The sequence below is a fragment of the Neofelis nebulosa genome, chromosome 9 (genome assembly GCF_028018385.1).
Source record: "Neofelis nebulosa isolate mNeoNeb1 chromosome 9, mNeoNeb1.pri, whole genome shotgun sequence".
Taxonomy (NCBI): domain Eukaryota; kingdom Metazoa; phylum Chordata; class Mammalia; order Carnivora; family Felidae; genus Neofelis; species Neofelis nebulosa.
Window position 1 is genome coordinate 21815303 of NC_080790.1, and position 23139 is coordinate 21838441.

The 23139-nt window shown below is 49.2% G+C and overlaps 2 protein-coding genes, 1 long non-coding RNA gene and 1 pseudogene across 4 annotated transcripts; 2 read left to right on the forward strand and 2 right to left on the reverse strand.

Moving 5' to 3' along the window:
* Positions 1 to 936: 936 nt before the first annotated feature.
* Positions 937 to 3481, reverse strand: PRR30 (proline rich 30). 2 transcript variants are annotated; one of them, XM_058682833.1, is made up of 3 exons: positions 3121 to 3481; positions 2992 to 3043; positions 937 to 2737 (listed from the first exon to the last, which is right to left on the reverse strand). In XM_058682833.1, the coding sequence occupies exon 3, from the start codon at positions 2378 to 2380 to the stop codon at positions 1181 to 1183; it is 1200 nt and encodes a 399-aa protein (XP_058538816.1). In that variant the 5' UTR covers positions 2381 to 2737; positions 2992 to 3043; positions 3121 to 3481; the 3' UTR covers positions 937 to 1180. The 2 variants fall into 2 exon arrangements, with proteins under 2 accessions (XP_058538816.1, XP_058538817.1); XM_058682834.1 differs by lacking the exon at positions 2992 to 3043.
* An 8660-nt stretch (positions 3482 to 12141) lies between these two features.
* On the reverse strand, positions 12142 to 20370 carry LOC131484520 (uncharacterized). The gene is made up of 4 exons (XR_009248287.1): positions 20256 to 20370; positions 17074 to 19595; positions 15738 to 15839; positions 12142 to 13296 (listed from the first exon to the last, which is right to left on the reverse strand). It is a non-coding gene; the product is annotated as an uncharacterized LOC131484520 (long non-coding RNA).
* LOC131484518 (small nuclear ribonucleoprotein-associated protein B'-like) lies at positions 14115 to 15041 on the forward strand (annotated as a pseudogene).
* Positions 16684 to 20990, forward strand: TCF23 (transcription factor 23). The gene is made up of 3 exons (XM_058682835.1): positions 16684 to 16896; positions 17484 to 17726; positions 19522 to 20990. Exons 1-3 carry the CDS (start codon positions 16687 to 16689, stop codon positions 19699 to 19701), a joined length of 633 nt encoding a protein of 210 aa, XP_058538818.1. The 5' UTR covers positions 16684 to 16686; the 3' UTR covers positions 19702 to 20990.
* Positions 20991 to 23139: the final 2149 nt, after the last annotated feature.

Consider the following 23139-nt stretch of genomic DNA (forward strand, 5'->3'; position numbering starts at 1 on the left):
CAGGGAGGGGGACAAAACACAAGAGACTCTTAAATATATAGAACAAACAGAGCGTTGCTGGAGAGGTTGTGGTGGGGAGATGGGTTAAATGACTAAGGGGTGTTAAGGAATCTACTCCTGAAATCATTGTTGCACCATATGCTAACTAACTTTGATGTAAGTTAAAAAATAAATAATTTTCAAAAAAGGAATGTAACAGACACCATCTACTCCCCCTCAGGTTTCCCTCAGGAATTTGACAAAAGACCTGATTAAAAATAAGTAGACCATAAAATGTATGGCCCACAAGGAATGGTATGGCCATAGACCACACCTCATACAGTGGAAACAAGCCAATCAGGAATGGACAACCCAGCACCTAGAGCTATCAAGCCAATAAGGGTAAAACCTGAGAAGGAACAAGGGGGGAGGGAATGGGTGTGTGGGGAGGGGGGGTGGGGGGCAGCGACCAGAACCTTATAAAAGAGAGACCCTTGCCTATAGTCCACGGACATTCACTTTCGAATGGCCCTTCTCTGTAAAGAGAGCTTTCATACTGTTCTTCTTTCTGATCTTAAATTCTAATAAACTTTTACCTGCTACTCATTTTGTGTCCACCTCTTCATTCTTTGAAGCGGCGAGACAATGAATCCCAGGTATGGAGGTAAAAAATCCTGCAACACTAATGTGCACTCCGAGGAAGGGGCCCACGGCTTCATCTTTGGGGATGCCATTATCTGTGCCACCAAACTGAATTAAACGTGTGAAGAGCCTTGCAGAGCCCTCTGAATATCTCAGGTGCTCATGCCTTATGGATCCCATGCCGTCCTCAGATATATGGTAACAACTCTCCCCGGCCGCTCTGGTTCCTTTGACTCTCCCCCTCCCCTTCTTTAGTTGTGGCCGCCTGTAGATTCAGCTACCCACTGTGTCTGCTGTGCAGGACGCAAACACAAGTTCTGCAGGGTCAGGCTTTATTGGATACACTGAAGGCTGAATGGGGTCTCAGGTGCCCTTCGTCCTCTTCAGCCAGGAGAGAGCAGACTCCATAAGGGGCTCCCAGGGTTCAAGGCTGGAGAACACACCTGACCTCCGGCCAGCCAGCCCTTCAGGGAGTCTCGGGGGCTCCCTGAGTTCTGGAGACTGGTGGGGGCAGTGGGGTTCAGAGGAGGTACTCCAGGGAGCCTCCTTGTCTCTGGAACTAGAGTGGCGACTTTCGGAGAATGGGCTCTGAAGAGGCAGGACTCTTTCGGGCAGAGGACGGCCTGGGCTTCAGGGAGACAGTGGCCTGTTTTGGTGCCTGCGGTAAAGGCCCTGAAAAGCGCATAGAGTGTGTAGATCTGAGGCTCCTGGTGGGGGAGGGTGGGCCCCGGGCTGGATCTGCCCGCGCCTGAGCCACCGGTACGTGAGCTGCTGGAGCCTGGGACGCCCGGGTTTGATACCCATGGGCCTGAGCGGCCTTTCCCTGCGGACCTACTTCCTCTGGCCTTCTTTTTGGCAACAGGTGCAAGGCCCTGGCCTGGCCCCGAGGCAGGCGGAGGCCGAAGCCAATGCCTAGGCAGAGTGGTCCGGATTCCTGGCCCTGCGCACAGGGCAGTAGTTGGGGGAAGGCAAGCAGCCGGGGTCCGGTCTTGTACCTGGGGATGGGGCACGTGGGGCTGCGGGGCTTGAGACACACCAGGCATATAGGATATTCCACAACTGGGGCCTGGCCAGTTGTGCCTAGCCACAGGTGCTGCAAAAGCAGTAGCCGCAGGTCGTGTGCAATGCGGCGGTGCCCCAGATGGACCACTAGGGCCTGGGCCAGGGCTCCTGGGTCCATGAACTCTGCAGGGTCCCTCTGGCTTGCCGCGCATCCCCCCACCACCCCAGGGGACCCGGTGTCCCTGTACTGATGCCAGGGCCATGTCTGCCTCTTCACGTGGACCCCAGGAGAAGGAAGTCTGGGGGCCGGGGAAGTGACAGTGGAGCTGGGGTGGTACCCTGGGTTGGAAGGAGACAGACAGTGAGAGTGGGGGAGAGAGTCGTTCTGTAGCTGAGTGGGAGAGGAGGAAGAAGTAGGAGGAAGGGAGGGGTATAGCTGGCGGGTGGGAGAGGAAGAGCGGGTGAGGGAGAGAGAGAGGTAATTCTGATGAAAGAAAGTGGGGGAACTTGGGAGGGAGGAAGAGTAGGGATGTAGGACAAAGTCAGAACTTGAGTCAGAGTTGTAGAAATGGGAGCCAGGAGAGTGGGACCGTGGGGGAGGGGAGCAAGGTGGGTGAGAGGGAGGGAGCGATGGCTGGGGAGGCAGAGGCTGCAGGTTGCCAGAAGACAAGTCCACAAGTTGTGAGGAGCCCTGAGGGGGGCGCCCAGGGGGTGCTGTGTTCTGTAGCAGCACCTCGTCCTTGTTTTGAGGCAACATGGCCTCGAATCCAGACGGGACTGGGGCCTCAAGACCGGAGATTAGAGACCTAGCAGAATCAGGACAGTATCTCTGAGGCCAGACCTGGCGGAGAAATCAGGGCCTTCTGTGCGCAAGTGTGACTCCAGCCTGGTGTCGGTGCTGCTGTTGGTTGAGGACAAGGAGACACCCAGCCCTGTAGCACTAGGCTCTCCGAGTGTTCAGGCAGGCACTTGGATCTAAACTTGGCCTCTCACTTTGCAGTCAGCCATTGACGAGGGATATATGGGGATAGAGAATCAGAGCTGCCTCTTGGGAGCTGAGGGGCAGCAGTAATCATCTGGGTGGGCCAGGGAGGAAGAACACAGCCCATGGGACCTGTAGAGAAAGAATGAGAACCTAAGATATTGGGAGAATTGGTCCATTTCTGGCTCTGAAGGCTGATTTACTAAGACCCTGAATCCATGTCACCCTTGGGGTCACAAGAGCTGGCAAAATGCTCCACGGAAAGTGAGAGCCGAGGAGCAGAAGAAGGGAGGTGAGAGGTAGAACGGAGTTGGAGGAGGGGGCTTAAGGATGGCTGCTGAGATGGGACTAGAAATTGGGGGTGTTCTGGTGATGTGAGCTCTTACCAATGAGGGTTCCTCCAGGCTGTTTTGCAAGGCACTTCAGCAATTGAGGGAACTTGGGAGAAAGAGGAACAGTCACCAAACGGTGGATACACCCCCCTCTGTCCCCAGTATCTGTCACCCTAAACTCACTCTGACTCAGATTTCTGTTGGAGCCGTGCCCTCAATGCTCCTTCAGCCAGGAGGAAGTCTTCTGTTACAGGCTTTTGCTGTCCTCAACCTGAATCAAGGATTCTGCAAGCATCCTGGTTTCCTGCCCACTTTGGTTTCCGTGACCCCTCGTCACCCCTAATGCTGATGTCCTCTGGCTCAGCCTGGTCCTGGCTGAGATGGCTGAGCACACCCAGAAACAGCAATACCAGTGGGGCCAGCTGGTGAAAGCCTGTGGAAGACCGGGCTTCGTCTAAGGGGTGGCGTTGCCACCCCCATTGGGAGCCAGGAACCCCATTCCCTGGGGGAAGTTCTCCCTGGCATCTAGTGCCTATGTCACAAAGGTCAGGTGCTGACATAATACACTCTCCTCCTCAAGGCTCTAGGGCCTTCTTTCAGAGATCATCAAAGGCTGGTCCTTGACAAAACTGAGACAGACAAAATTCTTTGGGGCACTCGGTCTCCCTTTCAGGCCCCAATCCTCCCCCTGCTCTCTGCCCATATACTTTACACTTCCTACCCCTTCCTACATCCAGGGTCCTCTCCAACCACACAGCCTATGTGGGCCAGGCTCTCCCTTCAATTTGCTATTTTCTTTTGCTTTCTGAGCAGTGTTTGTGCTCTACATTGGTTCCCCCATTTGGGATATACTTCTATAGTTTAATAACTATTTTCTTAGCAGCTTTAATGAGATATAACTCATATACCATACGGCCCACCCATTTAAAGTGTGCAATTCGCTGTTTTCTAGTTTACTCACAGGTTGTGCAACTATCACTTACATCTAAGCATGTTTTTCTTTTTGATGCTATCTACATCTAGATAGATGATAGATATAGATATATCCTAGTGGTGTTTCTCTAGAAAATGGTTTCATTTAAGGTATCTATTTTTATTGACATATAGATTATATATATTTACGGTGATAGATAGATAGATAGATAGATATTATAAGAAATTGGTTCATGTATCTATGGAGGCTGAGAAGTCCGAAGGTCTGCAGTCTGCAATTTAGATATCAGGAGAGCCGGTAGCATAGCTACCCCAAGTCCAAAGGCCTGAGAACCAGGAGAGCAGATGGTGTAAGCTCCAGTTCAAATCTGAGCCCAAAGGGAAGAGAGAACTGATGTCCCAGCTTGAAGACAGTCAGGCAGAGAGAGTGAATTCTCCCTTAATCTGCCTCTTTTGTTCTACTCAGGCCTTCCATGATCGGATGAGGCTCACCCACATCAGGGAGGCAAGCTGCTTCACTCAGTCTACCGATTCAGACATTAATCTCAGCCAGAAACACCCTCACGGACACACCCACATTAATGTTTAACTAAATATATGGGCACCCCGTGGCCCAATCAAGTTAACACATAAAATTAACCATCACAACATACAACTGAAAGATTAGATGCCCTTCCAAGGGGCTATGATACCTGTATTAAAGGAGGCTTTGCCCATATCAATATTTCTGATAGTCTTTTTTTCAGGTGCCCTGGAGGTTTTTTTTTTAGTCCAGGGCAAGTCATGATAAATTTAGGAATGAGTAAGAGTCGTGGCTTGTATAAAGTGACAGAAGGGCACTTATGGGTGGTGGGAAAGGAAAACCAGGCAAGATCTCAGACACATCAGTTTTACTGAGGAGTTTTACGGAGGAGTTGAGATCCAGCCTTCAGGACCCTAATTACTTGGTTTGTGCTTAGTAAACCTTTATGGACTGAGTGAACAGAAGTTCTCCAAGCATTTGGCATCCAAGGTGGAAATGTGATATTGTAATGGACTTGTTTTAGTTTGCTAGTTACTTCCTGTTGTAGATATCATCTACCACGCACTCTTCCCACCCTCCGTTTTCTAACCCTGGGCAAGAACACTGTGTATTATTTCCTTCAAATGCTATATAGCATGACCCTTCCAGAAGTTTGCAAATGTTTCTTAAGAGGATGGACGGATGAATGAGTAAATTGATAATTATTTAAGAGAATTTGACCTTTGCACTTTTTTCTTGTCCTTTCTTTTCTGTTTGAATTGTACATATGATATGGTAGGAAGGGGCTGTTTACAGAACTACCTTGAGTATTCTTGGAGAGATCATAATTATAAGAGAGGTGTCAGATAACTGCAGATAGGTAAATAATTTATTCAAAAGGGGGAAAAAGACAAATTCTAGGAGCTCAAATCAGTTTCTAGTTGCTTGCTAGGAAAATTTTATTTTATAATTTCTAACGTTTACTTATTTTTGAGAGAGAGAGAGAGTGTGCACAAGCGGTGGGGAGGGGCAGAGAGAAGAGAGGGAGACACAGAGTCTGAAGCAGGCTCCAAGCTGTCAACACTGAGCCTGACCCGGAGCGAGAACCCACAAACAGCGAGATCATGATCTAAGCCGAAGTAGGATGCTCAACTGACTGAGCCACCCAGGTGCCCCGGAGGAAAATTTTAAACTGGATTATTAAACAGAATGTACGTGAGCTCTGAGAAAGGAAACTGATGATCACAATGGCCAGAGTTGATTCAAGCAAAACAACTTGTGGAGAACATACGGCCATCTGGAAGTGGCATATATGCTGTGTCATCAGGGAAAACAATTATATCTGGCTTTTTACTTTCCAGGATGAGAAATGTGCTCTTGACGTTGCCAGCTAAAACACAACAGCCTAAAGTAAGCTCCAGAATACCAGTTTTTAAAGAATAGTTCACGCAGACGGGAAATAATTCACTCTATAGTTTCTCTCTATAGTCTAGGTATTTGGGAAGACAAAATGTGATCTGAATCCACATCATTGACTTACCATTGGAAATCATATGTTGAAGGGACTGACTCATTGCTTTCAACATCATCAGTATCTTCAAATCATATAGACAGACCTGCCTGGGAGCCAGAAAGATGTTCGATGCTTGGTCTCTGAACAAGGGAAGCTGAGAAAATTAATGAATTAATTGCCTACTAGCATCCAGCTAAGGGGGTTAGTTTCATTCACATCAATAGAAATACTCAAATAACGTTGGGCAAAGTTCTATCTTTTTTGAACAGTGCTGGGGTGAGCGTGATCGGATTTGCCTCCATGACCCTTCTTTTCTTACTCTTCCAAAGTTGACTGACATATTCTTTCAAACTGGCTACTAAGGAGCCTTGTTAGATGGGAATTGAAACCTGCACACCTGTGCTCTGACCTACTGTGAGTTGCTTTTGCAGTTCAGCAAGGCAATATACTTCATCCCTAAGTGTTTGTAGGTACCCACATATACTCCTTGAGTACTTACCGCACATATTTTCCCACGTTGTTTTTATTTCCTACTTTGTAAATGAGTTTTATAACCTGGGAATGATAATAATCCCTATGTATTTTTTACGTTTATTTAGTTAAGTAATCTCCGCACCCAACATGGGGCTTGAACTCATGTCCCAGAGATAGGCAGCCACAGGCTCTTCTGACTGGGCCAGCCAGGTGCCCCTCCCTACATATTTTGATTTCATCAAGGCGTTGACTATTGTGCTGGAAAAATGTGAGCCAGCCAGTTGAACCACTATTGCTTTTTGCCTTTTGTCTCGTATTGTTCTTTGAAGTATACAAATGATACACAAATAAATTTCAGTCTACAAAAGCCAAACAATACAGAAGTATCCAGGTAAAATTTAAAAGTTCTCCTTGGCACTCTTCCCATTTTTACTCTCTCCAGGGATCTTCACTGTTTGTCCTTTACTTTTGGATTTATCTAATATCTTGAGTTTATTAACTATAATTCAGTATCTCTGCTTATATATCTCTGTTTAATCTATCAGTTACTGAAAGGGGTGTGTTAAGATCAACTATAATTAATTTCTCTGTTCCTACATTTCTGTCCATTGTGCTTGATATATTTTTGAGGCTGTGTTATCGGGTGCAAAAATGCGTTTATGATGACTGTCATCTCGTTCCATTGTTCTTCTTATCATTTAGCAAAACACAAAAAACGTTAAGATAAGCCAACCAAGCTTTCTCCTCAAGAAGTTGGAAAAATGAACACGAGGGCAAAAGTGAAGAAATGAGAGGGAAGAAAGTAAAAATGATCAGGCTAAAAATTAATGACACAGAGACTTAAAAATAATATAGTCACCCTCATCAGGGTGGCAATTACAGAACAGAAAATAACAAGTGTTGGCGAATATGTGGAGAGATCGGAACACTCGTACACTGCTGGTGAGAATGTAAAATGATCCAGGTACTACGCAAAACAGTACGGTAGTTCCTCGAAAAATTAAAAATAGAATTATCGCACGATCCAGCAATTCCACTCTTGGGTATGTGCCCCAAAGAATTGAAAGCAGGGTCTCAAAGAGATACTTGGAGACCCATGTTCATAACAGCATTATTCACAGTAGCTAAAAGGTTTCTACGACCCAAGTGTCCAGTGACAGATGAATAGATAAACAACAATTATATATACATACAACGGAATATTATTCAGCCTTTAAAAAGGAAGGAAATTCTGATACTTGCTTGCAACATGGATGAGCCTTGTGGATGCACAAAGTGAAATAAGCCAGTCACAAAAGGACAAATATCATATGATTTCACTCATCTGAGGTACTTAGAAGAGTCAAATTCATAGACACAGAAAGTTCAATGGCAGTTGCCAAGGGCTGGGATTAGGGAGAATGGGGAGTTATTGTTTAATGAATATACATTTTCAATTTTGCAAGATGACAAACGTTGTGTGAGTGGATGGCAGTCATGTTTGCACAACAGTGTGATGTACTTAACGCCACTGAACTGTATACTTAAAATTGTTCAAAGGGTATATTTTATGTTATGTCACAATTTTTTATAAATAAACATTTTTTTAAATATATAGAATACTTTTTAAAGAATAAAGGCTGGTCCTTGAAAAGATGGATAAGTGAGGCACACTTCCGGTAACACTTACGAAGAACAAAAAGAGAGTTGGGTACAAATGAAATACAGGACAAAGAAAAGGGGTGGGGGAAGCATCTAGACACATAATGGAGATTTAAAAATAAGAAGGGACACCTGGGTGGCTCAGTCCATTAAGCATCTGACTCTTGGTTTTGGCTCAGGTCATTATCTCACAGTTCGTTGGTTTGAGCCCTGAGTTGGGCTGCACGCTGACAGTGGAGCCTGCTTGGGATTCTCTCTCCTTCTTTCTCTGCCCCTCCCCTACTCATAGACTCTCTCTTTCTCCTGAAAATAAATAAACTTTAAAAAAAGAAAAGAAAAGAGAAAAGAAAAGAAAAGAAAAAAAAAAAGAAAAGAAAAAAAAAAGAAAAAGAAAAAAAGAAAAGAAAAGAAAAGAAAAGAAAAGAAAAGAAAAGAAAAGAAAAGAAAAGAAGGGGGCGCCTGGGTGGCTCAGTTGTTAAGTATCCAACTCTTTTTTTTTTTTTTTTTTTAATTTTTTTTTTTTCAACGTTTTTTATTTATTTTTGGGACAGAGAGAGACAAAGCATGAACGGGGCAGGGGCAGAGAGAGAGGGAGACACAGAATCGGAAACAGGCTCCAGGCTCCGAGCCATCAGCCCAGAGCCTGACGCGGGGCTCGAACTCACGGACCACGAGATCGTGACCTGGCTGAAGTCGGACGCTTAACCGACTGCGCCACCCAGGCGCCCCATTAAGTATCCAACTCTTGATCTCAGTTTAGGTCATGATCTCATGGTTCATGAGAGCCCTCATTGGGTTTTGCACTTGGGATTCTCTGTCTCCCTCTCTCTCTGCCCCACCCACCACTTACATACACACTCTCTCTCAAATATAAGTAAATATTTTTTAAAAATTCTTTAAAAAATAAGAAATACTTGAGGCATTAAGAGAAGTATGAGTGACTGTTCTAGAGGCAGAGGGAGAAGGCTGCTCTTCCCGTTCCCTCCCCCTGAACCCACAGCCAAGCAGAAGGATCCTGAGCTTGCTAAGCACTTCTTTTTCAAAGGGACTTCCACCAGTATCCAAGAGGTCATTGTTCCAAGTATAAATAACAACTCCTGAGAGATGGGGCTCAAGTTCTGAGGTGAAGACGATCCTACTCTGCATCCACTTCCTCGCTACACCTCAGTGAGAGCCAATTCCACCCAAGTGGGACTGTGCCTGGGCTTCTTCCTCAGCCGGTGATAGTGGGGGCTGATGGTGGTGTGCTGAAACAAAATCCAGGAAGAGGAGAACCTGTCATCAGCACTAGACGCCAACATAGAAGCCATGAGACCCAACTTCCACGAGTTACACTAGCTCCGGGGACCATACCTATGTCTGACCCAAGAAGTAGATATCCCAGACCAACTTCAAGAGAATACATGATAGAGAAGATGGGACTTCACCCATCTGCTTCCTGTATTCCCCCTAAAGCCCACTTGGACCCGTGCGGTAGAAGCTGTCCTTGCTATATCTGTGGCCTCGCTGCTGGAGATGAAGCACAAGGTTATGACAGAGTTGGACTCCACAGAGCCACCCACACATGCGTCTAGGTAGAACCATGCCCCAGAGATAGCCAAGAACAGCACGGACCTGAACTGTGCCCTGGAGATGAGTTTCACCACGCAGAACCCTACTGCCTTGAAGACCAGCTTGTTGAGTTCCAGTCTGCCTTCTCTGATGCCCACCAGGGAACCTGTAAGATGATGGAGTACTAGAAATGACCTCTGCACCTTCTGGCCTGGGAGGCACCACTCCTTGTACATCAGTCTCACTCTCTCCTGGTTCACCACTTGGGGCTTTGTGGACACTGTTTTTCGCTGTGGAAGTTTTCCTTTCTACATCAGCATCCCTGCTATGGATGCAGTGCTGAGGCGGTAGACTGACACTCCCAGGTTCATCTGACCATGACCTTGCAGTCCTTCTGAGGACGGAGTCTTCAGGTGGAGGAGCTCCCTGAGGGTGTTCAGATCACCTAACTCTGAAAAGGCACTTGCCACAAGAAGATCTGTTTCCACATAGCTGCGAGTGTGGCTTTTTTCTTCCCTCCTACTTTGTGTCCTGCTGAGGCTCAGAAAATTTGGAGTCAGACCTCCCTCCTTCCCTGATGGGTAAGTTCCTACAGAGGGAAAGAGATCATACCCCTTTACCATACGGTAAGGGCTTCCACAGATTCTCCTAAAGTCTGACGTTGGCATGGACCTGATTAAATTTCAGATGGAAGCTTCTGGAAGTCTGCCCTATCAACAACTTCACGTCTTCTGAGAAAGAATATTGACCTGAAAGCCTAGAAATGCCCACCATTCATTCCATGGGCTACTCCTCATCTCACAGATGGTTAGAATGCAAGAAACTCAGGACTGCCCAATGAGCTCCCTGATGGTGGTAGATTTTTTGGGGGGTGGCTTTTTGAACCTGTTCTCCGGAACTTGGGATGGGAGCCCCTGTTGACTTTTAGCTCATCACTGGAAGATTGGTGTCTGACACCTTCAGAGTAGCTACATAAATATAGGAGGATAAAAGACAGTTCTTTTAGGTCTAAAAAACATCTTTTTGCTCTATCCTTCAAAATGATGTTCTTCTGTCCTGAGGTTCTGGGCAGTTCTCTCAAGATTAGAACGCTCTCTGACTGCAAAGGGGCTATACTTCCCGTAGACGACCTTGCTCTTTAGGAGTGCCATGATAGTTTCTTATGATCTTGAGTTTCAACAGCAAAAAGGTTCATGTGCTAGGAATGGTTCTTATGCCTCTTAGAAGGTGTGGGTCTTTTGTGCAGATCTTGGAGATGTTTCACATCAGTCTTAGCCTTGCAGTCCAGCCACAGAACTGTTGGCCTGTTAGAGTCTCTGAAGCTTTGGGTTTTACCAGAGATCCAAGGTCATGCCCATTTTGTGGGCCAAGTGTTGTTCTTGGGCAAACTGGCCATTCTCAGAGTTCTACACTGTTCTCAGGGCTGAGGAATGCTTAGATTTTTTAAAGAAAATTTCTTCTGGATAGAACTTTTGTTTTTTTCTCATTTCCTTGGAGATACGTTTCTAAGAGCATTTTGTTCATTAAAGTGTTAGAATTCCTTAATGAAATGGCTAAATTCAAAGAAATATAAAATACTAAGTATTGAAAAGGAACAGGCACTTCAATCAGTCAATAAGAAGCCAAAGAAATTGAATGAAAGTTAAAATTTCTTCCCCTCTTCACCAAAAGAAAACCAGTCCTCGTGGTTTTATAAGTAAGTTTTACCAGACTTCAAAAAAGAGTTAATTTCTATATTATGTAAAAAGTTGTTTCAGGGGCGCCTGGGTGGCTCAGTCAGTTGAGCGTCCGACTTCAGCTCAGGTCATGATCTCACAGTTCGTGAGTTCGAGCCCCACGTCAGGCTTTGTGCTGACAGCTCGGAGGCTGGAACCTGCTTCGGATTCTGTGTCTCCCTCTCTCTGCCCCTTTCCCACTCATGCTCTGTCTCTCTCTGTCTCTCAAAAATGAATAAACAAAAAAAAAAATTTTTTTTAAAGTTGTTTCAGACAATAGGATAAGAGCAGCTAAACATCTGACTGTTAGTTTCAGCTCAGATCATGATCTCATGGTGGTGAATTTGAGCCTTGCACTGGGCCCTGTACTGAGCATGTAGCCTGCTTAAGATTCTCTCTCCCTCTCTCTCTCTCTGCCTCTCCTCCCCACTCATGCTCTCTTTCAAAATAAATAAATAAACTTAAAATAATACTTTTACTTTTAAATAAAAAAAAAAAAAAAGAAAATAGAATAAAAGGGAGAGCTACCCAGCTCATTTTATGAAGTTAGTGTAACCTTGATACCAAAACCAAATAATGACAGTTAAAAGAAAATTAGAATCTCATTTCACTTATGAGATGGCTGTAAAAATTCTAAGCAACAGGGCGCCTGGGTGGCGCAGTCGGTTAAGCGTCCGACTTCAGCCAGGTCACGATCTCGCGGTCCGTGAGTTCGAGCCCCGCGTCGGGCTCTGGGCTGATGGCTTGGAGCCTGGAGCCTGTTTCCGATTCTGTGTCTCCCTCTCTCTCTCTGCCCCTCCCCCGTTCATGCTCTGTCTCTCTCTGTCCCAAAAATAAATAAAAAACGTTGGAAAAAAAAAATTAAAAAAAAAAATTCTAAGCAACATATTAACTATACGAAGCAGAAAGTATATTTTTTAAAAAGTAATCACAAGCAGATAAGACTTACCGAACTCAAGCAAGATTTGTCATCAGAAAATACAACAAAATAATTTGGGGTGCCTGGGTGGCTCAGTTGGTTGAGTAACGACTTTGGCTACGGTCATGATCTCATGGTTTGTTTGAGCCCCACGTCGGGATTTGTGCTGATAGCGTGGAGCCTACTTTGGATTCTCTGTCCCCCTCACTCTCTGCCCCTCCCCACTAGCACTCTATCTGTCAAAAGTAAATAAACATATAATAAAAAGAAAATACAACAAAATAATTTAACATATTCATAGACTAAGGGAGAAAAATCATGATTGTATCTCAGCTGACGGCAGAAAAGCATCTGATAAAGTTCTACACCTAGTTATAATAAAAAAAAAAAAACTACCAAAAACCTCTTAGCAAACAAGGAATAGAAGGATATGTCCTCAACTTGCTAAAAGTTATATATCAAAAGCCTACAGCAAATAGTATGCTTAATGGAGAAATTCTAGATATGTTCAGTGGAGGGTTAGGGGAAGAAAACAGTGCCAGCTACCACTATTTCCTGTTAATGTAGTGTTGGAAGCACAAGCCAATGCTCTAAGGAAAGAAAAAGAAACAAGTGTAAAGATTGAGAGGAAGAAATAAAACTGTCATTTTGTATCTACTCAGAAAAGCCAATGGAAGCAACAGAGTTTTAAGACTAATAAGAAAGCTCAGCAGGGTTGCTGGATTCAAGACAAACTTTAACAAGCATTTCTGTACAGCAGCCATCATCAACTAGAAAACAGAATAAAATAAAAGCATTTGCAAGAGCAACAAAAACTGTGAACTAATTAGTTCAACAAAACTGTGAGCTATTTCACTGAAGCAAGAATACACAGACCTTCATGGAGTAAACTATCCAATTAATAAAGGATATAGATGTTTAAAACAAAATAAGAGGGGTGCCTGGGTGGCTCAGTCGGTTGAGTGTCCGACTTCGGCTCAGGTCATGATCTCGCGGTCCGTGAATTCGAGCCCCGTGTCGGGCTCTGTGCTGACAGCTCAGAGCCTGGAGCCTGCTTTGGATTCTGTGTCTCCCTCTCTCTGCCCCTCCCCCACTCAGGCTCCATCTCTCTCTCTGTCCCAAAAAAGAAACATTAAAAAAATAAAATAAAATGAGAGACATTTCATGTTTTTGGAAGGACTGACTCAAAAGTATAAAGATGGCAATATTCCCCCAGTTAACTCATTTACTCAACAAAATCTCAATCAGAATTTCAGTTGAATTTTACAGGAACCCAATGAGTTTTCTCTAAAATCTATATGGAAAAATAAGGGTCCAGAAATAACTAAATCAACCTTCCAAAATAAGAGTAAAGAGGAGAGTTTTATCATTCCAAGTAGTAAGACATGCTGTCAAGTCAGAACAATAAAAGCAGTGTGCTGTTAGCTCAAACACAGACAAAAAGATCAGCAGGACAGAATAGAGAACTCAGAAACTGGCTTTTATACGAATATGGGAACTTATCATATAATAAAGTGGGAGCTACAACTGAACAGGAAGAGAGAATGGACTGTTCAGCAGATGATGTTGGGATAACAGTCTCCCTATAAGGAGAAAATAACACCGGCTCCCTATATGGAGAAAAATAAAATGCAATCTCTACCAAGCACCACACACAGGATGCTTGAACTTGTCAGTTATCAGATAAAGGCAAATTAAAGCAGCCCTTTATAGCTCTCCCACCATAAAACTGGGAATCTGGTTAATATCAGGTGGTGGTGAGCACGTGGGGCTCTAGGGTCCTGTGCAGTGCTGACTCGGCAACTGTTCCGGATGATGGCACGCTGGCAACCAGCATTCTGGTCCTAGGCCTATGTTGTTTTGTTTTGTCAATCTTGCATAGATCCGGAAGGACACATGCAATGGTATCATGATGTCATGATGGCATTTTTGGGGTGATGATGAGTTGGAAGCAATCTGGATGTCCATCCCGGGGTCTCTGGGTGATCAAAATGTGATGGGTGCACAGTGTGGGGCATCCTGCAGCAAGTCAGAAGAAGGGGATTAAAAACATAGGATTGGACTTCTGGTAGTGGCAGCGGGAAATGGGTTACCAGGCGGTGTCTAGGCCTGTGCCGAGGGGAATCCAGAGGGAATCGGATCCATCAGAACCGTCACTATGATGCCTGTGGGCAAGAACAGCAAGATGCCGCAGCACATTGACTGCAGGATGAGGTGTCTCCTGCAAGATGGCTGTAACTTCGTTCACACCTTCAAGACTCAACAAGCATTCGAATTCAATCCTCTGTGACTGTGATGAGTTCAGCAAGATCAAGCCAAAGAACTCAACGTAAGCAGAAAGAGAAGAGATACTGCTTTGGAGGGGAAAGCCTGGTCTCAGACGATAGTAGAGGGACTTCCTCCCAAAGATACTGGCATTGCCCAAGTGCCACTTGCTGAGCTGCCGGGGGTCCAGGCAGAGCTGCTGTCAGAGGAATCCCGACTGGTGTTCCAGGGCCCCAGGTTCCTACAGGACTTGCTGGACCAGTCAGAGGGGCTGGTGGGGCACCCAACAAGTGGTGACCCCGCAAGGAAGAGGCACGGTGACAGCCACTGCAGCTGCTGATACAGCCAGCACTACAGGGGACCCAAACCAGTGTCTGCCTGGCCGTGGGGGTCCTCCCCCACCTATGGGCCAAGGGGCACCCCCTCTGGGCATGATGGGCCCACCACCTGGCATGAGACCTCCCATGGGTTCCCCAGTGGGGATCGCCCCTGGATGAGGAACTTCAGTGGGCATAGCCCTCTGGGGATGTGGGCCCCCTCCCCTGCAAAGCAAGGGCCCCTCCCCTGGGAATACACCCACCAAGACCCTAGACTCATCATGGCCCCTATAAGTTCCCTCGCTATTTCCTGAAAGGCTGTACATGGTCCTTTTACTTCCTTTTGGCCTGTGAAACTAGTTCATAATAAACTCTTAAGATTATAAAACAGAGGCACCTGGGTGGCTCAGTCAGTTAAGCGTCCGACTCTTGATCTTGGCTCAGGTCATGATCTCATAGTTTGTGCGATGGAGCCCCGTGTTGGACTCCCCAGCTGACAGCGCAGAGTCTGCTTGGGATTCTCTCTCTCCCTCTCTCTCTGCCCCTCCCCTGCTCACGCTCTCTCTCTCTCTCAAAATAAGTAAATAAATGTTTAAAAAAAAACCACAAAGAGGGGCTCCTGGGTGGCTCAGTTGGTTAAGCGTCCAACTTTGGCTCAGGCCATGATCTCACGGTTCGTGAGTTCGAGTCCCGCATCAGGCTCTGTGCTGACAGCTCAGAGCCTGGAGCCTGCTTCCAATTCTGTGTCTCCTCCCTCTGCCCCTTGCCCACTCATGCTGTGTCTCTCTGTGTCTTACAATAAATAAATAAATAAATAAATAAATAAATAAATAAATAAATAAAACCCACAAAGACCTCTCGTTAGGATGGGAAGACATGTGCGTAACCCACCCAAGGCAGAACACCACAGGGCGTGGGGCCACCTTCCAAGTCCACCTGGCTGCCTGGGCTCTCATCCCAACCCCATCACTTACTAGATGTTTGACGCTGGGTGAGTTGCATCACCTCCTGATACCAGTTTTCCCATCTGTAAAATGGGGATGTAAGAGTCTCTTTTTCTTAGAAGTTTCTCCTGAGAAATAAATAAGAGAATACGTATAAGGTACTTAGCGCAGTGCCTGACCCAGAGTGACCTAAACGCACCGAGCTTTGAGGAAAGTAGCCAGGGTGTGGTCACGCATCAGTTAGAATACCCATGAAACAGGGAGACATGGGCTCTCGGCTCTGTGGGGTTTGAAGAAATCTTCACGAACAAAGGGCATAACCCAACAGGCGAAGGCAGCTTTTCCCTGGCAGAGCTGGAGGAAGATATTCCAGGGGATGGAAAAGCACTAGGTTGGAAATAGGAGGCCTGCTTGGGGGGATGGGGATTAGTGCCCCGGGGCTGGAAGGTCAGGTTCATTGGCAAGGGGAGGAAAGGTCCTTTTAGGGATGTGTGCAGGCACCTTTCTGGCAGAGGAGGAGGTTCAGGGCCCTTCCATTGGCTTGAGCCTCAAAGCTGGAGTCGCGCGACCATCGCAAGACTACTGCGGGGTCAGGCAAGTCTCCGCGAAGGGAGCTCCCTTCCCGCCATCCTCTGGCCTTCTGGAGCGGGGGGGGGGGGGGGGGGGGGGGGGGGGGGGGGAGGGGGGGGCTCCTCCCAGGACTTGGCCACTCCCAACATCCAGTACCCCCACCCCGGAGCCGGGTGGGAGGCAGGCAGGCAGGCAGGCAGGCAGGAGGCTTCTCGCGGGGGCTGTGCCGGGTGGGCGGTTTTCCCAGAGCAAGGAGTGAAGCGCGACTGACTTGGCGCCAGCTCCCCCAGATACAGACATGGTCGGCTGGGTGACCAGCCTGCCCAGTTAGCCCGAGCCCGGGGGCTCCCTCATGCACTGTGCTCCCGTCCTAGGGGCCGCAGCACCACCTTCCACGGGTGTGGCATGTCACGGAGGGAGGTCAGAAGGCCACCAGCCATGCCAGGAGTGGAGCAGACCCCGGCAAAGGCCAAGCTGCGGCTGGCAGCAGGCACTGGCAGGAAGAGGAGCCGCCCGTGCGGGACAAGGCAGGACCTGTGGGAAGAGACAAACTGGAGGGACCAGATGTGGAGCAGAGCTGCCCCCAGCTTAAGAGGGGCCAGGGCTCCCGGCAGGGTAAGGAATCACTGGCCCTGTGGAGGGAGTGGGGAGGCAGAAGGGGAGGGGCTGAGGCGTCACCTCTGCTGGCAAAGCCTCACTCAGTATGACTGTCCCTTCCCAAGAAGGGGACACTGGCACCCGGGACTCCACGGCTCCACACTTGGGTGGTTGGGATAACCGAGCTGGTCTTACCCAGAGCGCAGCTCAGAGAGCTCCTTTTTCCTTCTCTGCTGTAGCTGCCTCTTCATGTCAGGACCTGGCTGGGCAAGGGTCAGCCCTACAGAGCAGGGGTGGCTCTGTGCTCCCTGCGGGCCCAGGGCACCCCGACAGCAGGATTCAGACTTGGCCGTGGGTGCAGCAAGGGCTAGAGCGTTAGGAAGAGTAAAGGACTCTCAGCTTCTGAGCTGCCATCTGACCCCAAGTGAGACCCTCTCTCCGTTTCCTCAGCCATAAAGCAGGGCAGGACTGAGAGTGCACAGAGAGAGTGTGAGGCCCTTGGGTCTCTGCTGTTTGGCGCATGGCTGCTCACACGAGAACGTTCTTAGAAACCAGGGGCAGATGGGGATCCAGTCAGACCCACTCACCTGGGGTCCTCTCTGCAGAGCGAGGCCAGTCCCGAGAACGCTGCTCGGGAGCGGAGCCGTGTGAGGACGCTGCGCCAGGCCTTCCTGGCCCTGCAGGCCGCTCTGCCCGCCGTGCCCCCTGACACCAAGCTCTCCAAGCTGGATGTGCTGGTGCTGGCCGCCAGCTACATAGCCCACCTCACCCGCACACTTGGTCGGGAGTTGCCTGGCCCCGCCTGGCCACCCTTCCTGCGTGGACTGCGCTACCTGCACCCTCTGAAGGTAGGCCACGAGCTCAGGGCCTCAGGGAGTGGGGTTTGGGATGGACTGGACTTAGGCCCCCGGCCCTGAGCAGAGCTGACACTGGGACCAGCTGCTTCCTGCTCTCTCGGAGGGAGAGGAGCCAAGGCTGGCTCTTGGGACTGCGCTGACCTTGGGTGTAGTGGGGGTGGTGACTGGAACTGACTTCATGAAAATGCGGTTCCTCCAAGAGGAGGGAGATTCACAGAGTCCCAGGACTCTGGGGTGCCTAGCGGCAGGGGAGACAAAGGAGCGGTTTCCGGGGCTGGGGCCTGGGAAAGGAAACCGCACCAGGAAAGCCCTAGATTCCAGGGCACACCACCCCTTCATACAACGCCTTGGTGTCCCCTGGACTTCTGCCGTAGGAGGGATCCCCCTCTGGGAGAACAAGGTCTAAGAAAGCCTCATTCTAGAAGCAATCAAGCTGGGGTCGGGGAGGAGTTTGGGGGGTGCTTCCTGCATGCACCACCTCCCCAGACCAGGACCTACCTTTTCGGAGCCTTGGTTTTATCAGATGTGAAAGGGAAGAGAACGTGAGCCTTATTTCTCCTTCCGGGGCATGAAACGAGATCATGAATGAAAAATATAATTAACAATATTCACCATCGCAATAACGGCAATAACATCACTTGGGTGCTCAAGTGATGTCAGGAGCTGGGCTTAGTGCTTCGGCCATCTCTACCTTTTAGTGCGCACAAGAACCAAATGAGGATCACTTTCTAAGTGAGGAAATCGAATCTCAGGGAGAGTAAGTGGCTAAATGCAGTTTGAACCCAAAGGCGTCTGACCTCAGAGCCCATGCTCACAGCCACCAGGCAGGCCAAGGGGACGGCACTGTAAGTTGCTGCTTGCAGAGTGTAACTGTTATAGAGGAAGGGCCATGCTTGCCCTCTCAGGATAGATACAGCACTGTGATGGGGTCCACCTTGTTTTTATAGAGGATACTTTCACTATCTCTCGCCCTGAAACACAGTTCTGAAACGTCTTGAAAACTTGAGATTGTTTTCTTCCATGCAAATATAGCTTAAATGCAAGAATTCGAGACTACGTGGGGCAACTCTGAAATACTGACGGGGGCATAGTCACTTCCTTAGCTGTAAAACGATGAGCAAAGTAAGGCCCTTGCACGTAGGAGGTAATGGATACATGTGTTGAAGAAAGAACAGATGAGAGCTGGTTTAGGTCAAGAATTTGGGCAGTTTGGTGGGATACGATAGTTTGCTGGGGGCAGTGCCCCTTCCACTCCCCCAGTGAATGGGCTGCCAAGAGGAGGAGAGACCTCAGGGCAGGGTAGCCTGGTGTTTGGGGGGTTGTCCACACCCCTGCTAGAAGAATGGGTGATCTTGGGAGGTCCCCAGCTTAGACGGACAGAGCAGCACTGATAAGTGTGGCCAGAGGCACTTGGGCGGGGGGCTGGGCAAAAGAAGAGGTCGGGACCGGTCAGTACCAGGAGGAACCTCTCCTTGCCCTAGTTCTGCTGCCCTCCCCACTGCCTAGCCCCTGGCCATTGCCAACACTGCCATCCACCTCCCTCCCCACTATCAGGGGGCTCTGTTCAGGGCCCTTGCTCTCCTCGAACAGCTCCTTATGGCCACCAGGCTCAGGTGGTCAGGAGAACGCATGGGGCCATAAGTGGCGGTGAGTCCGAGACCACTATCAGAGCAGTGATGAGGGAGGGCTCAGGGAGGGGGCTAAAGAAGGCCATGTTTGGGGTGCCAAGGACTACAAGGGGCTGTAAGAGTGAGTATTACTCACTTACCATCCCCATGTCTTGCAGAAGTGGCCCATGCGATCTCGTCTCTATGCTGGAGGCCTGGGGAGCTCTGGCCTCGACTCCACCACAGTCACCACCTCAAGCCAAAGAACAAAGGAGGCGGAGGCTGGGCCCCAAGTCTCTGAAGAGGCACACGCTGTCTTTCCCACGAAGCCACTCTCACCAGCTCTCGGGGACAAATGAGTATCACACTTGCCCTTTTCTCCTAGACTACAAGTCGAGCTTAGGGACCTGGATTCTCTACCAGCCCTGCCTGTCTTCACTCTGACTCTCAGCCCTCGGATCAGACGGACTCAGGTTCAGCTCGCAGGTTCCAGCATGCAGACCAGGGGAAGCTGCGGGCCCTTCAATGGGAGGGGACTCAGAAGCACCGGCGGGGGTAGAGGGGGCGCAAGTGCTCATCTGGGCACCTGGGGGGTGACTTCTCAGTGGCTCCTGCTGTGGCAGCTGCAAGGGAAGTGGGAGAGGAAGAGGTTTAGCTGGGTTGGAAGTTGAGTTAGGGCACCCTCCCCCCCGCCCCGCTTTTCTCCCCTAAGCTTCCCACAGACACTCGGAGAATGCAAGGACAATGACAAGGCTGTGCAGGTGCAGAGGTAAAGGCCTAGGACGGCAGCAGCTGCGCGTGCTGGTGGGAAAGTCTAGGGCCAGACATGTGCGTGTGAATAGAACTGGGCCGGGTCACGTGGCCAGATCCTGGAGACACGGGGACCTGTCGTTATCGCTCCACAAACCCTTACCTGATGGTGAAGAAGCAGTGGGGAATTTAGGAGTCTTGTCCGCATGATGGTCTCTCCAACAGCCCAGCATCACTACATTTCCTCCCTCTCTGGGCCCCGAGACCTTCCACTCTTTTCTTGGTATGACTTATATTTACAGGTTAAGCCAGAAAAACCTAAACCTACATTGCTTGCATTCCAGTTTCCACAGAAACTTTTAGATGGTCCCAGCTGCCTAGTTTGAGACGATCTTATCCCAGAGGCAGGTCTACCGGAAATGAACCAGACAGCACCTTGCATCTAAAGGATATTGATGGGCCTGATTACATCCTTGAAGGACCTTAGAGAGAGAACAGATATCTTTTCCAGAGGATGATAATTACAGCCTTCTCTTCCCATTATGTTAGAAACCCAACCTCCAGGACAAACAAGATAGGCCTGGGTTCAGTGCGTTCTTCGTATGATTTTGGCCTGAGGTCTCACTGGCTCTGGAGTTATTTCTACCATCTGGCTACAGACAACTGCCCCAGAGGCAGCTGTGCCCCACAGGCGCTGCCCTCCTAGGCACTCAAGTCTTGCCACGGGGTGCCAGAAATCTGTTAGAGTTTAGTGGAATTTCTCTCTGGCTCTGAAGAAATAACTTAAGGACTAATCACAGAAGTCTACACATACTGAAAGTAACTTTCCTTTCCAGATCAAGTATAGCTTCAAACCCAAAGGCACCTGAAGTCCAGACAGAGAAGTAACCAGCTTTTTTTTTTTTTTTTTAATTTTTTTTAACATTTATTCATTTTTAGAGACACGGAGCACGAGCAAGTGAGGGGCAGAGAGAGAGGGAGACACAGAATCCAAAGCAGGCTCCAGGTTCTGAGCCATCAGCCCAGAGCCTGACGCGGGGCTCGAACTCACGAACCGCGAGATCGTGACCTGAGCTGAAGTCGGACGCTTAACCGACTGAGCCACCCAGGCGCCCCTAACATTTATTCATTTTTAGAGACACGGAGCACGAGCAAGTGAGGGGCAGAGAGAGAGGGAGACACAGAATCCGAAGCAGGCTCCAGGCTCTGAGCTGTCAGCACAGAGCCCCACACGGGGCTCAAACTCACAAGCCAGGAGATAGTGACCTGAGCCGAAGTCAGAAGCCCAAACCACTGAGCCACCCTGGTGCCCCCAGAACCAGCTTTTCGTTAAACATCAGTGCCTCAGAGCGGGAGGGGATGGGCCAGGCCAACCCTGAATGGGGTAGACTTAGAGCCACCGTTGCCACTGTGAGACTAAATGAGGTTCTGGGCAGGCCGGGAGTGGCCAGAGGCTTGGGCTCTGAAATGACAAACCACGCCTCCTCCACAGGGCTGGCCAGGGCCTCAGGGGAAAGGGGCCGAGGGGTGACTCAGCAAGTCGGGGTGGAGGCTGAAAAAGACACACAACGCGCCAGCCACAGGCTGCATGGGATGTGGGAGAGCCGCTGATCTGTGGCTGGGAGCCACGGGGAGAAGGTCTCAGCCAAGGCCGAACTCGTAAATCTACCAGGTCCCCACCGCGGGGCCTGGAGAGCTTGTGCAGGACCGCTTCTGAGCAGCCGGGTGAGGCCAGGCAGGGGCAGGGACCAGGTGCGGGTGGGCGTGAGTGCAGTGTTCTCCGCGAGACCATAAAAGTCCAGCTTGAATATTCTATTTTTAAAGCCAAATAGTAATGTCTTCCTGGTTGAGTCTGAAAGGTGGTTGGAAGAGGAGCAGATGAATTTCCTCCCAAGCTGGTGGCACAGTCTTTTTCTGGGGACGAAACTGGGAAAGCTGGTTTTAGGTGTATGGAGGCTGCCCCAGCCCACCCCCCTCAGACTCGAGCCTTTGCCCAGCAGTATCAGACCCCCTCCTGTGCCTGACCCCGTAGAGACAAGGACAGCAAAGGAAGATGAAGCTGGCGGAGGGTGGCCGAGGAAGGACAAGCGCCATCCCATCGATACAAGTGGCTTAGGCTGCCTCAGGCTCTATCCGGGCAAAGCTGTTTTCCTTCGTGCCCAGGCCAGTCTGGGGTCCAGAGGCCGTGGCCTCCAGCCAGAGAGCACCCAGCACAGGCCACGTTGCCAAAGGGCTCTGAGAAGGCAGGCAGAGCCAAGGGAAGGACCGGAGCATGAACAGGAAGAACCAGACGAAATGTCAGGTCAGAGACTTGGATCCACAAACGAACCAGAACCGGGAGTTCTTTGCCTCTGCCGCAGACGAAGAAAACACCTGCTCACTGGGAGACTTTTTATTCCCACCAGGTCTAGGGGCATGCGGTAGGCAAGAGTAGTAAGAGGCAGGTGAGACTCGGGTCCAGAGACAGCTTGGTCCCCTGGGAACAGGGGTATGTGGGAAAGAGGCTCCAAAAGGAAACAGAAGCGCAGAGGACAACACGTCACTAAGGTGGCCTAGCTCAGGAGTCAGAGGGATGCCTGGCCCACTTGGTTAGCTTTTCCTGCCTGCCCAGGTGCCCAGGACACGAGGTGGGAGGGGAGGAGGCAGTGATGCTAGGACGGCTTCCCCAGAGTTGGATGTGCATTATGTTTCCTGATGAGCGGCAGAGCCGCAGGGCAGAGGCTCGGGCCATGGGAGAGGGAATGGCTAAGGAGAGGGTAGAGACCGTCGATTTACCACTTGGGAACTAGGTAATTAAATTGCAAGATCAAGTCTTCTCTGAGAAATATCTTTTCTCTTCCTTTGGAAGGCGCCTGGCTAAGTCACATGCCACCGTTCTCCCTCTTTTGTGGCACAAGCCCTAAACTCAGGGCACCTGCAAGCTTGGTATTGTAGATCAGGAGCTGGCTCACTGGCCACAGCGTACCAAATCCAGCCCACCTCCTCCCTCCACCCACCATGTTCCTGTAAATAAGTTTTTGTGGGAATACAGTCACATCCATTTGTTA